This window comes from Lepisosteus oculatus, chromosome 20, assembly GCF_040954835.1.
Source record: "Lepisosteus oculatus isolate fLepOcu1 chromosome 20, fLepOcu1.hap2, whole genome shotgun sequence".
In the NCBI taxonomy this organism is placed as follows: domain Eukaryota; kingdom Metazoa; phylum Chordata; class Actinopteri; order Semionotiformes; family Lepisosteidae; genus Lepisosteus; species Lepisosteus oculatus.
In genome coordinates this window covers 881,694-895,828 of record NC_090715.1, presented here as the reverse complement: position 1 = coordinate 895,828, position 14,135 = coordinate 881,694, and the positions used below count along the sequence as shown (strand labels likewise).

At 48.5% G+C, this 14,135-nt stretch overlaps 1 protein-coding gene across 2 annotated transcripts in view; it reads right to left on the bottom strand.

Annotated features, from left to right (window-relative positions):
• Positions 1 to 817: 817 nt before the first annotated feature.
• bcar1 (BCAR1 scaffold protein, Cas family member) overlaps positions 818 to 14,135 on the bottom strand; it is a 70,304-nt gene continuing 56,986 nt past the window's right edge. For both annotated transcript variants that reach the window (XM_015368593.2, XM_015368592.2), the window contains exons 3-7: positions 9,741 to 9,884; positions 6,375 to 6,488; positions 4,965 to 6,197; positions 3,362 to 3,451; positions 818 to 2,839 (exon numbers count right to left, since the gene is read on the bottom strand). In XM_015368593.2, the coding sequence (XP_015224079.2) occupies positions 2,330 to 2,839; positions 3,362 to 3,451; positions 4,965 to 6,197; positions 6,375 to 6,488; positions 9,741 to 9,884 (2,091 nt within the window). In that variant the 3' untranslated portion in view covers positions 818 to 2,329. The remainder of the gene's footprint in view (positions 2,840 to 3,361; positions 3,452 to 4,964; positions 6,198 to 6,374; positions 6,489 to 9,740; positions 9,885 to 14,135) is intronic.

Genomic DNA, 14,135 nt, shown 5'->3' with positions numbered 1-14,135 from the left:
GTTAAGATTGTGAGACTGAACATGTATCTAGGTCACTCAGCTAGAGCATGGTTGGTGCTTCACTGGGAGCAGAGACGAAATCTCTCAGAGCAGCTCAGCAGCTAGACCACAGAAAGAGCAGGACTGCCCGGAGGGGGCCGACAAACCACAATATCATCAGCAACACCGGGCCTCAGGGCACTCTGCTCATGGCACCATTCTGCACGAGTTATCACACCCCCCTCCAATCTCTTTGTGAGCTGATTGTCATGGCCGTACAGTTACCTGAACAGGTTTGTGTTTACTGTAAGGGTCTGAGTGGAACTAGTGAACTACTTCGGCACCCGAGCTGCTTATCTCTAGTATTCTCTGTATATTCCCTTATTTGTATTGTGAGTAGTGTCAGAACAGGGAGCTCCATTAGCCTGGGAGCTGCAAAGAAGATGATTCCACACTGAAAAGTAAAACCACAGAACTCTTCACACATGGGAATCTTGCACACTCCCCCCTTCCTGCAGCTCACAGCAGAACAACCGGGCTCCAGCAAGTGCTGAAAGGCCTGTCGTTTGTCAAAATGCACACCAGTCACAAAGGTGACTTGATTGGTGGGTGAAATTCCCTCTTTCCTTTGTATTAAGGTGATGCCAAAGGTCTTGTGACTAATTCCACGACATCAAGCACACCTGGAGGGTAGCACAGGCTCACAGGTTGCAGAACTTCTGCAGTGATGTTGCTCACAGCAGGAGGACGACACCGGGCTTAACCAAGAGGCAGCTGGAAGAAGCAGGAGTTGAGTACTGCCACACCACTTTTCATTGCCAAATGGAAAGAAAATATACACAGTTTCAATTTTTTAATGAAAATATATTAAACATATATTTTCCAGTTACGTAATATACAGTATGTCTTTAACATATTGTAATGATTCAGATCTTTGACACACAGATTTGATAATGTTTTTCACCACGATACCAGTAAATTGTTGTTTTTGCTTTTTTAAATGTACATCTAAACTGGGTGGGTTTAAACTACATACAGAGCAATATGCTGTATTGTATTTCTTTTTGTACATGATGAAAGTCAATTGACTTCCTTTCACACACTTGCCCCCAGGAAGTAGCTCATGTGGTCTGAGCAGCTCAGCTCAGCCCTGTTGAAAGCGGTTCGACCTGTAGTGTTTGGGGAGTGACAGATGCGCGAGTGTGGGTGACAGACACTGTGAAAACACAATCCCACCCAGCACCTCGACGAGAACAGTCCAGGACGCCCCAGAACGCGCAGGAACAGCGGACGAATCGGGGACTGCCCTTGTGGTTTTCTGTGTCTGCAGACCCAGGTTCAAGCCTGTGCCCAGACCAGGCCCGAGGTCAAGCGGCAGAACCGATCCGCGAGGCTCCTAGCTCAAGCCGCGACATCCGAGGTCCCGCTACGGCACAGCCCAAGTCTCCTTGAATCACTCAGCCCCTGGCCGGCAGGGGGCCGGACTCTCTCCAGGCTCCGGGCCCTGGGGCAGGGCGACCGACACAACTCGAGACGCGAAAGATGTAAAGCCAGCATCCCAGCGTGTAGCTCAAAAGCAGCCCAGGGCGCTGCACCTGCCCTCTCTCTCGGTTTGCAGTGCCATGCCTGCTGGAGCCCCACCTGCACGGTCAGCTGACAGACCGGCCTCCTGCAGTCAGAACCAGCCGCCCCACCACCTCGCCCCCTGCCACTCTCTTCACCACGGTTCTATATTAGGAGATTAGGTCCCCCCCCCCAGACTGCAGAGCAGAGATGCTGTTGAAATTATTTCTTTTCTGCATAATTAGAACATTTTAATTAGCACGCGGAGCTCTTTAATTAATACAGTCCCAGGGTGATGGGCGCCGCGCATCGATAAGACTGCTCTCCTCCCTCAGCCCTAATCTGCTGTCATCTGCTCTATTTAAAAACCACCAGCAGAGAAAAATACTTCTTCCATTCTCACTACATGACAATTTAAAAAACCTTCCCTTCTCCCTTTTTTTTGGAGAAGAAAACAGCATTCGTACTACATACCCAGATTTGAAATTTAGACACCCTTGAATTCATTTTCTTGTAGTAATAATAACAGCAATAATAATTATAACAATAATAATCAATACATTCTAAAAACTACTTTTTGTATTTCTTTTCTGCTTGTCTTCAAAAACATATAGTATAATTAATTTTTTCCCCCTTTCGCTAGTAGTAACTTAAATATTTACAAAGATTAATTTACAACCAATGGCCCTGCCCAGTCTGATAAATTTGTCCTTTTTTAAAAATAAAAAGCACAAAAAGAGTTCATAGTCCGTGTTTATATTAGGTTTCTTTTCCCTCCTGTGGGCTCTCACAGGGAGGCCATCTGGCTCAGGACCATGCGGAACTGCTGCGTGGAGTTCGCCAGGTCCCGCACCCTGTCAATCATGTCCTTGGCCGCAGTGGCTGATGGGTACTGTAGCGCCGCTGTCTTGGTGGTGACCACTATCTCCTTCAGCTTGTCACAGAGCAGGTTGCTGTGCTGTGTCACCTTGTTGCGGATCTCCAGGGCCTTGGCTTGCCTGGACAGGGTGTCCCCAATGAAGACCAGCTTGTGGGCGCTGAGGATGACGAACTTGCTGTGCGCCACGAAGATCTTGGGTGGCTGGTTGTTGTTGATGGAGGAGTAGAAGGCGTCGATGGCGTTGTTGAGCGTGGTGATGTTGGCCTCGCACTGCTCGGCATAGAAGAGCAGCAGTTGCCGGTCGCCGGGGCTCAGCTTGCTCCGCGAGGGGGGGTAGTGGGAGGGGGCCGTCCAGTTGGTCATGTCGTTGTCGATGGGACGGGTCACCTCCTGCTCCAGCCGCTCGAACTGCTTCAGCTGGAGGGCAGAGAGAAGAGAGGCGTGAGCAACGAAACCCCAGATCCTATCAGACAGTCCTTTCGAACTCATGACTGGCTCTCTGGGATTATTGCGAAGGATAACGAATCGTAATTAATTCACTGTTTCTGGGTGGCGCAGGGCATTGCAATACTCTTCATATGAACAGACCTGTAGGCTGTAGGCCACAGCAGAGGGGTCTTCACACAGAGAAGCCCCAACAGAAAACAACACAACCAGCTGGGCTCAATACTTAATACTGTATGATGTTATTGGTAAGTATTAATGAAACACGAATGTCCATGTAGACAGTCTGGTTTTCAAGGGCAGAATCAGCTTTTAGACAGAGTGGGTGAAAATCAGAGTATTTTGTTCCAACATCACATTGTTTTTAAACGGCTGTCTAGGCTATGAAAGGTCTGTTTTGGGCCGAATAATGAAGGTGTCCTTATCTTCCACTGCCTGCCATGCAAACCAGTTCTGGCCACACAAAGGAGCGCCTCTCCAGCTCACTGAGCTCACCTGCTGCTGGGCCAGCTGGGCTTTACCCTGTCGGATAATGTTCCCCTTCTCCAACAGCTCCTTCTGGTTTTTCTCAAATTCCTCTTTCCCCTAGAGAGCCAAGACAAAAAAAAAGAAAAAAAATTGCTTGTGAAAAGTACACAAACCCAACTAAAACTAGAACTGCTGACTGGCCAGGGTGATTCTGAAGGCTTTTTTCTACAGCATGAAGCCTTCTGCAGAAGCTGCAGTTTATTAGTCCAGGTTCAAGTCCAGTTTCAACTCTGAAGCTTTGAGAAAAGGAAAATAAACTTTTGAGTTGATGTTGCCATAAGCTGATCTTGCTTGGGGTGACGTTAACGCTTTGTGAGACAGAGGTTAAGACACAGCAGAACCCTGGGCTCAGGAGGTCAAAGAGCACACCGACTAGAGAACATAATCTTATGATCCAGCAGGTTTGGTAAATTTCAAATGATTATTTGGATGGTTCTTACCTTGAATAAACAATAGTAAAATCTGTTGTCTTGATCTGTATTGGAGAGTGAGGCTACCAAACACAATATGGCAGAGATGTCACATTGTGTTATATAACAGGCCAACAGCAGGTGGCAGTGTGGGTCCACCTCACCCAGCCTTTCCGTTCACACTGAAGGCCGGAGGCTGAAGCACACTGAAGGCTGTGCCAGGATAATGCTACTGATTCAGTTGGAGTCCTTTGCATATCTACATTCTACTCCCTGCTGTGCAGCAGGGTAAATACTGGGATCTGCAGCCATTCCTGCTGAAGATGTTCTGACCCTCAGTGCACTGTACTCCATTACATTCAAATGTCAAAAACCCAGGGAGAGCCTCTGGAAATCCCACAAGAAAAGCTAAGATGTACCACTTTTTTATCACCCATTTACCCTCAAAAACTGTACTGTGTGTCACACAGGCTACAGACATTCTTTCCCTTGACTCCGTGTCGCCCAAGTGGAAGACAAAAGCACTATGTTGCAGGAACAGGGGTTGGCGTGCATGAAGGACAGCACAGTCAACATGACCACAGCCACTGTGACAACACTGGCCATCTGCTTCTGAATGAAGCTTGAACATGGGGGAAAATCTCTTCAAACATAAAACAGGCAAAAATCTTTCTTACAAAAATCTTTTTTAAAACAGCAAACCCTTTCTGTATCTCCCAGCACGGGCAGATCGACAGAGACTCTGCAGGGTGCACAAAACCAGATATTGCAAAGATCCAGTGGCAACACACGTCTTTAGGTGTGAACTGTCACCTAATGTATGATGCCTTAACACTATGGTTCACGGTTCCATTTCAGATTAAAACTTCACACATCAATAAAGGTGCAACTTCCTGTTTAAAAAATGCTAACAGGATCCTGCCTTTTAACTACATCATGTGTAAATAATGCTGCTATTTGCTGCTATTTCAGATCTAAAACAGTCGGACATTTTTTCCAGATCTTTTCCAGGTTTTTGACATTTGACACCTCAGTGAACCTCAGCTCCCACTGCCCCTTCGGACTCAAACAAACGATAAATGGAAAAGGAGCAGGAATCTGTAAGAGAGAGAAGCGGGGGGAAGTAGAAGAGAAGATGGAGAGAAAATTAAAGGACTCACCTGTAAATGAACATAATCATAGTCCTCCATCCAGCCTCCCTCTGTGTTCTCATACTGACTGTCTAGTGTGTCCTCCGCCATGAACTTCGGTGGCGAGGGCAGTGGTCTGGACTGGATGTTGGGCTTTTCAGGCAGGCCAGTCTGGTAGGCCGAGATGTTGTTGTTATTGGTAACCTGGCCCAGGCTCTCCAGCCCGGCCTGGGAGAAGGTGTGCCTGGAGTCCCCCAGCTGCGGGGTGTGCGGCGCCTGCTGCTTTGTCCTTTTAAACAGTAGGGAAGCGTTCCCGTGGAGGAAGGAGGCCAACTGCTTGGTGTCGTCGGGGACACCCCTGGAGCACATGACCAGGCGGTCCAGGTCGTCCCCTGAGCTGGTCTTGCCAGCCACCAGCACACTGAGGGCCCAGTTGCAGTTGTCCAGCGCCTGGCTGTGCTTCAGCAGTCCCTGGTAGCCCTCCTCCATCTTCTGGACCTGCTTGCTGAGTTTGGCCTGCAGAGTGCGGTCAGTGGCCTGGGCAGCGTTGGCCACTGCCCCGCGGGCGAACTCCAGCAAGTCCTTCACGGAGCTCTTCACCCTCTCCACGGCCGCGCGGATGCCCTGCAGGTTGGCCTCCATCTGCTCGGGGCTGCGCCAGCTGCTGCTGATGAAGGACATGAGGCTGGACACCGAGCTCTCCACGCTGTGCTGTAGCTTGACCAGCACTTCCATGGCCACGTCCAGGTCCAGCTGGAGCTCTCTGCCCGAGGGCTTGGCCGTCACCGAGGACTCCTTGACGGGGATGATGTCCAGCGAGGAGGTGGAGAGGTTGCTGCGCGTGCTGCCCGTGCTGGAAGCGGACAGCCGCTTGAAGCTGATGGTCAGCTCCTCTGTGGAGGCGGCGTCCCGAACCACCTGGGGAGGCACATCATAGATGTAGTCGCCCATGTCCTCGCCCCCGAGCGGCCTGCCCCCGGCCGGGTGCTCCCTGGGGAAGTCGTACACGTCCTGTGGGCGCTCCTTGCGCAAGCTCGGGGGGATGTCGTAGATCTCCTGGGCTGCAGTGGCGTCGCCCTGCTTCCCAGACAGCGGCGGCACGTCATACACGTCGTCGGGGTGCTGGGGCTGGACCGGGGGCTGGTGGGGCTTGCTCTCAGGGCTCTTCTTCATCTTCACGAAGTGCGGGGGGACGTCGTAGGTCTCCTCTCGGATCAGCCCGTCCGGAACGTCCTTGCTCACGGAGGGCGGGAAGTCATACACCTGCGAGGCAGGAAGCACCGGCAATTATCTCCCGGCTCCATGATTCCAAAACAAAACCGACCTTTCCCGAAAATCCCAGCTTTGTAGTGCTGGAAACCCGAACTCTTGCTACGATCCTACACTCACTCTTGCCCGCAGAGCTTGGGAAACTCCCAGCTTGCTTTTGCAGAGGCTCACCGTTTGCTGTACGTGGACGTGGCTCTTCTCCACAATAGGCGGGGTGTCGTAGATTTCCTGCGCGCCCTCTCGACTCGGGGGACCCTTCACGACCATAGGGGGGGTGTCATACACCTGCAGGGGACACAGAAGTCAAGGAGCTGAGTCTCAGAGCCTCAGTTCAAGACAGTTCCATTGTACGGTCTAACATAGAACTTTTTCACATGACCCCTGACACAGTCACAGGCCTGCTGAGCAGAAAATAGTGTAACTGGCAGGAGATACAAATCAAGCACTGATGAAAACAAAAATTAACTTCTTGCAGTGTGTCAAAGTGTGTGCATTTAATCTGATTGGCATGTTTCACAGTGGTGTTTTGATTTACTGTAGCTGGCTGTGATTTCACAGACATAAAAAGCCACTTTCCAGTCAAAACTGTCTTTCTCTCTTCTCAAATATCTATCCTGTTAGGTGCAGACATTGCTATTTTCTTCCTTTCCTGCCCACATGTCGGAAGGTTGTTCTTTTGCAGCCTGAACAAGAGAAGCACTCTCGGGCCCGAGGACAAATTGGCATATTGTTGAGACACTCGAACACCCTTACAGATCGAAGTGCTTCCTTTCTGAAGGGGTTTCCGAGATACTGCTGCTACAACAGACAGATTAACTCGATTGAGAGATTCTCTATAGGACAAATTCTTCTCCCAGGTTTTACATGGAAGTCGGATCAGTTTGCTTTATGGACCTCTGCCTCATGCCAAGTTGCAGCAGTGATTGACTCAGCCTGTGAGTGATTTCTGATTGGAATCGATTTCATGATCGACAGTGTAGCGTGAACCCACTACGGACATTCAGAAATGTAGAGAAAATGCATTTAGACCTGGTGTCTAAAATGTCTGGTGAGAGAAATCAATGGACACGATGCGTTACACTGTGCTCACTTCATGAATGATCAGCAAAGTATCCAGTAATGGAGAGAGACCATGTGTTCCCACAATTAATGCAATCCCGTCAACACCAACACTCCAGTCAGCAATCAAAAACATCTACAACCCCCACTGCTCTGGGCTCACCAGCATGCTGATGCCCAGCAGGTCCAAACCCTCACAGAAACACACATAACCCCAGGTCTGACATAGGTTATAAAAACATTGCTGGATTTTAAAAACTGTAACAATATTAAAATGTTACAGTTTTAGATAAAAATGTTACAGTATTAGAAAAAATGCTGCTGTTTCTTCACACTAGATTATGAACTCATGCCCTTTATTTCTCCCAGTTGTAAGCGCTCTGGGGGAAAAGTGAGGGTGATAGACTGTGGTACAGGTGTCTCTGGAAGACGAACTGTGCCAGCCATGTTCTTTTTAGCAATCGGTGCCCTGGCTGAGCCAAGGCAAGTCCGACTGAATCACGCTCTGACTTTCGATCTACATTAAGACAGTTAAATTGGCCCTGGTGCCTGGTGCCTGCGAGTGAGCAGATCAGCAATTATAGTTCTTCCTGCACAATGAGATACAATGAGATACAAGAGAGAGGAGGGGACCTTGAATATTAACATCAAACGCCAGCTAATCGTTCGCCTTGAGGGCAGATCAGAAGAAGAGACGAAGGAAAGCAAGAGGTTGTTCAACAGCAGCAGCAGCTACGCGGGCTGGTCAGACCCTTTTCGGTCAAGCAGCTCTGCGGTGATGGGCTACGCCTCCTCAATCCCTAACACGCAGTGCTAGTGAAAGACGCGCTGCAGCCTCTGCTGGAACACAGGTCTGCAGCGAGCGCCTGCTCTTCTGACCGCAAGCACACGTACAGGGCTTATTCTTTTTTTAATTCTTGCGCCAGTTTGGCTGTGGGTGACAACAGCGCCAGCAGCGAGGCGCCTTTATTATTAGCACAGGCACAAGAACTGTGAACATCGGCTTTATATAGACTGTGAAACACTGAAATTAAAAATGAAATTCCTGGAAAAGAACTCAGTGAAACCTGAAGGTCAAAAAGGTATTAATTCAAGCCGATGAATAATTTTATGCAGAAGAAGTCACTATGAAATAACTATGAAATGAAAGAAGTCCCTATGAAATGAAAAGCCTTCTTTGCCTGGGTCATTACTGCTCGTGGGCAAGGGCAGCCTGCATCAGGACAGGTGTCGCTTCTGCAAACATGTCAGGCATTTCAAAACCAACAACTGTCCTCCATCTCCAGTCCCCTCTGCCAGTAGGAAAGTTGCTCTGCACTCTGACAGGTAGAACCGGAAATTGAAAAGCACGTATATCACAAGACTGGAAAAGCAGATGAGCCATGTTTACGCACAACAAAGATTCCGACTCTAAGTGGAATTAAAGAACCCCAGCTTCCCATTTATCATCCTGGCAGCGCTCGACGCTAGATGAGGCATCCTGTTCCCCGGGAGCTCGCTCGAGCAGAGGCAATGTGGAGAGTGGCACTCAGCTGAAACCAGCAGATGCAGAGGAATCCCGAGGGAGCTCTGGAGCATACTGCCAGTCGGGAGCTCATTCTGCGCCTGTCTGGAGCTGTCCTGTTCCAGCAGCTCCAGAGCGCCTGCGCGCCCCGGCTCGGGCGGAGAGTCAGCTGCTGGCACACAGCACTGTGCTGCCCTGAAAGCCACCGGGGCCAGCGCTGACCACGGAGCAGATCTGTCCCACCGCCGCACTGGCTGACAGGCCTGTCACTGTCGCTTCTGGCTGCGTGGGGTCATTAGGAGAAGGCCAACAAGCAACTCATTTAAAGGTTTTTAAAAACGGAATATCCAGCATCTCCCTTCCTATGTTTATTTCAAAGTCCATGAAAGTTACCAGTACCAGTTACCAGTCCATAAAAAGGAAACTTACTCGTGGACTTGATTATTCCTAGCATCCATTTCTTACATAGTGTTTTAGAACCATGGTACAGCTGTTTTAAGTTAAAAAAGTTCTTTAGTATTCTGTCTATGAATAATATTTTCCTGCTCAAAAGACACCCATCTATCACACATGCAAACATAAGTAAATCCTGTATATACATGAATAATAAACCTGGGGCCTGGTTTTAAACAGCCAGAGATCCTTCTAAATCCAGGTGGGGGGCTGCACACTGGTGGTTTGTGGAGCAGAGTCCCCATTACCTGTAAAGCGCTTTGAGTGTCCAGAAAAGCGTTATATAAATGTAAGGATTATTATATACTATTATATAATAATACCTGCTGGCTATACTGGAGTTACCTATCGGCTATACTGGAGTTACCTGCTGGCTCTACTGGAGTTACCTATCGACTATACTGGAGTTACCTTCTGGTTATACTGGTATTACCTGCTGGCTGTACTGGAGTTACCTATTGTCTGTACTGGTATTACCTTCTGGCTATACTGGTATTGCCTATCAGATGTACTGGTATTACCTGCTGGTTGTACTGGCCCCTGGTTGGAGGAACATCGTAGATCTCCTGGGATGGTGGAAGGTGGCGCGGGACATCATACTCGTCCTGTTCTGTCTTTGGGTTTTCATACACGTAGACCTGTCCCACCCTTGTCGGGACAACCACCTGGAAAACAGAACGGAGACCAGCGAGCATCAGCCAACAGCCCGTTGACAACTCTTCGAGAGGGTTTACCTTCGGTGCACGGCAACAAAATCCATTTGAGCACACTGTGGATGAGACTCAAAATAAAAGCCCGGAAGGAGACTGACCAGCTGGAACACTGCATATTTGTACAGTTTTGTCCCACTGTCACACCAGCCCTGCACAAGCAAACACCCACTGCTGACCTCTGCCCTCATTCCATCTCCCTGCCCTTGCGAGTGGCAGCAGTTCAAGCCAGATGTGAAAAGTGCTGGCAGTGCAGTGTGGGAACCCAGACTACTATTGTCTATGGCATTTACCCAGCCTGCAATAACACACATTCCAGCTGACCCAGCCTTAGGCCACAAGAATTATAAGACATTTTCAGGAAAACATCCTGTTGAATCAAGGTGGTGCTACAACAGAGGAGACCACTTCAGACAGGTGCTGCAGGCAGAGCTGCTTGCATAGCTGACCGGTCTTTTGCAATCTGTTCCTTCAATTGCACGCACCGCGCTACACTCCACTGCCCCTGGTTTTGGGAAACTGGCACCAACTGTGGCAGATCTGGGCAAACGCTACAACAGAGGGGTGCCTGTACCTCAAGGGCCCACGGCCACTCTGACACAGCTTGGCTGAGAGCTACTCCACTCTATAAAGGTACTGGAATGGAAATTCTCGTTGAGTGGGTGACATTTTAACAATGAACAGTTTTGGCATTTTATTAAGAATTACAGAAGATATATAGTACGTTGTTTCTAGCCTACAATTCCCCCCCATCTGCCCACCAAAGCAAAACTGAGTTACTGCAGTTATTTATCCATTTCATTTTTGCCATTGTCTCCAACTGCTCCTTTGTAGTGTGATCAGTCATTTAGATTCATCTTTAAAAATTCATTTCATCTGGTTAAAAGTTTGTAAATAAAACCTTTTCCCAGTACAGTAATGTTTTTATACAATTACAGAAAGAAGTGCATAGTATCTAATTCACTTACACACTTTCCTGTATCTGTGCTTGTGCAAACACAGCAAGATCTACAGCTCACACTTCAGGGCTCCACCCAGGTGAGCAAGATCACACCGAGGAGTGTGAGATGTCAGAGGACTGTGTTGGGGGTATTCGTGTTAATCATGACTCTGGGATCTCCGGGACAGGGGGCAGTGGCCACAATCGTGAGTCTCCTGCTGTGCAGAATCTCTTGAAAACCTGTCCTCACCGTGACAATAATTATGGAGCTGCAGGTAACAGGGCTGTTTTTAGTTTTCTTCCAGCAGTAATTACTGGCCTGTGCAGCATGGAGTGTAAAGGGCCTGGAAAACTGTAATTTTCATCAAAGCTTCCAAAGAGTGCCGATAAGACCCAACATGCCGGTAAACATACTCAGGAGGAGCACTCCCCACGCCCCTCCCCGTCAGGGGGCTTTTTTAGATAAAAGGCAGGTGGGAGGCCGGAGGTCTTCTCCTCTGTGTGAACGAGGCCGAGCACGTGAAGGGAAGGGAGAATGGCCGCACCGCAGCACTGACACGGGAGGAGACACAACACGCTGGGGCTTCAGCCAAGGCACAGCAGGCTGATTCGATCAAAGTCAGTATCGGCGACAAGCGCAAGCTTTTCTCCAGTCCAGCCTCAGCTCTCAGGCTGCTTTGGGCCATGCTTTCAGAGTGTTCACCCACTCCTGTCCCCCTGCAGATTCGTGCTACAAATCCACAATTGTTTAGCTGACAAGGGGCAAGAGTGACATAACAATGAAGGTACTTGCAGTATTAACATTCCGCAATTGAGAAGCCTAAGGACGCGTCAGCTCTGTGTTACAGATTGAAGATTCCTCTGTGCTGCTTGTGATTGTGCACGTCTGGCTGCTCTTCAGTGGGAGCTGAAGTGCTGACGTGCTTTGGCAAAGGTAAGAGCAAGGCTGCACATCACACCAGTGAACTGCACTGCGCACATACGCCCCCTGGGGGCCTGGAGTAAGCCTGCCTGTGTCTGATCTCCCTGCTTTTGCTGGCTGTGCTGACCTTAGTACCACCACGCAGCAAGACAGCATCCACAAGGGACACAGCAGCAATGGCAACGACAATGAGATTAATGGAAAATGTTCTCCTTTCCCCCCCACCGTCTTAATTTGCTAAGAGCATACAAAGCAGCCTAAAAAAATCAGCGGTTAGCAACTGAATCTCATTTGGAATAACACAGATCCAGCAAGTCACCGCTAATTTGCAGCTAATTAACTTAGCACTAGGTCAACCCATTAGAATCAGCTGATAACAATCACTTTACAAATGCCTTAATTGAGGTTTTAAATTCAGAATTTTGCTTAAATGCCATTTACCCTGCTTATAGGCTTATTAAGGCAGACATGCTCTAATAAGACAGAGCAATCCTTTCACTGTCTGACTGAAGACCAGCTGATTTCTTCCCATCTTTCTTAACTGCTTTACCGAGAAGCACAGCTCAGAGCTGTTAATCGTTACCTAAGCTTTCATTCCAGAATACAGGACAGGTGCCAAACACTCCCAGCCCAGCAATTTCTTTCTGAGTGTCACACTGTAAACAACACAATTAGCGAAATGTGTGGGCACGCGAGCATCACGCACAGGAAACGTTTTCTGTTTCCTTATTGTCGTGGCAGCCTGGTCTCCTTCCCGATGGTTCGGAGAGTGGACAGTCCCTGACGGAATGTCCCAAAAAGCAGGATGACTCGGAGATCCTGTACAAAGAGGCCACAGCGATGCTGGAAAAGGTCGCAGGGCCAAGCAGCAGACCCCTGAACCCAGACGACTTTGAGACAAAGCCTCTCACCTGCCAGAGAACAAACACGCACGCCAGCACAGGGCTTGCACTGCACACGAATCAATGGGGCTCTTGTTAAACATAAGAGAACCGTAAGAACAATGTGACTGCTAATTACACACCACAGTCTGATTAATAACAGGATACTGTATCTTTGCATAATTGGCATTGCCGCTATGAGGACCTGAATGAGAGAGAGATAACTGGAGAACTGTGATGAAGCCTTTACATCATTTGTCTATGAGTGAAGACTGAGGTTTCAAGCACGAGAGACACACATGCAGACACACACGGCTTGTTTAGCCATAGAAAGTTACAAAAAGGTTCCCGAGTCTGCGCAGGCATTACTGCACAGGACTTGCCAATTTTTTATTCAATCATTTTAAACTAAGGAGAAGGACACAGCCGTCTGAGAAACAGAGCAGAAACTGCAGGAAGCAGAACAAGGTGCCGTTTGACTCTGGCCCCATGGGTTTTTTTAAAAAGAATTCTGGCAGGAGGCGAGAAAGAAAAATCTAAATATGTCAACAGAACACACAGGCAACTCATGTCTGCTGAATGCACTGCTGCCTCCTGGAGGTACTGTAAGGATACTGCACAAGTACATGCATCAGTCTGCTTTTATCTAAAAAACAAAACATTCTAACAGAGAGCCCCTATATAAAGATGACCTTAAAAATACTGACGTTAGAAAACAACAGGGAAACTTGAGAAGAAATCTTGAGATTAGCATTGAGAATGGGAATGCGAGCCATTCCCTGTTAATCTTCAGCCTTAAACGTGCTGGGGTGATAGGGCACCGGTGAGGAGTGGTCATACAGATGTGAGAGTGAGGCTTATCTAAGGAAAATCAATGATGTTTGACATGGTTATCAATGAGACCCAGCAGGGCAGAGTCACAGCATAAGGACCAGCTGTCACAACACTCCCCTGAGCCAGGGAAACAATGACATCATGAGAGAGGGGTCATGCCCACTGTGGAGAGGAGGAGTATGGTCAGTGACAGCTGTGCAGGGATCACACTCCACTAAAATTAAATCTTGTGATCTCAGTTAGCGGAGACCTCTTTGGGCCCTAGTGAGCCAGCTGACAGATTGCAAATCTATCACCCCCACACGCAGTGGGTCCTCTGTTACAGAAACACATGCCGACACACAGAAGGCCATGACATGTCGAGCTGCATCCTGATGCAGAGAACACAAAAGAAACCACCTGGTTCTGACTCCCCTTTTTACAGAGTGCTCACTGAGACACAGAAACACACAGTTCTGTGCATCTCCACCAACTGGCTCTTTACAAAGCAAAGGAAACAGAATCATTACTGAAGGTGAGCCCTCACTTACTGTACTTACAAAGTAAATATTAGCTCTGCACCAGCAAGCTTTTCTGTGCTGAACAGAACAGATGAGCAATCCCACACACAGTCCTTTTGCATGATTTTT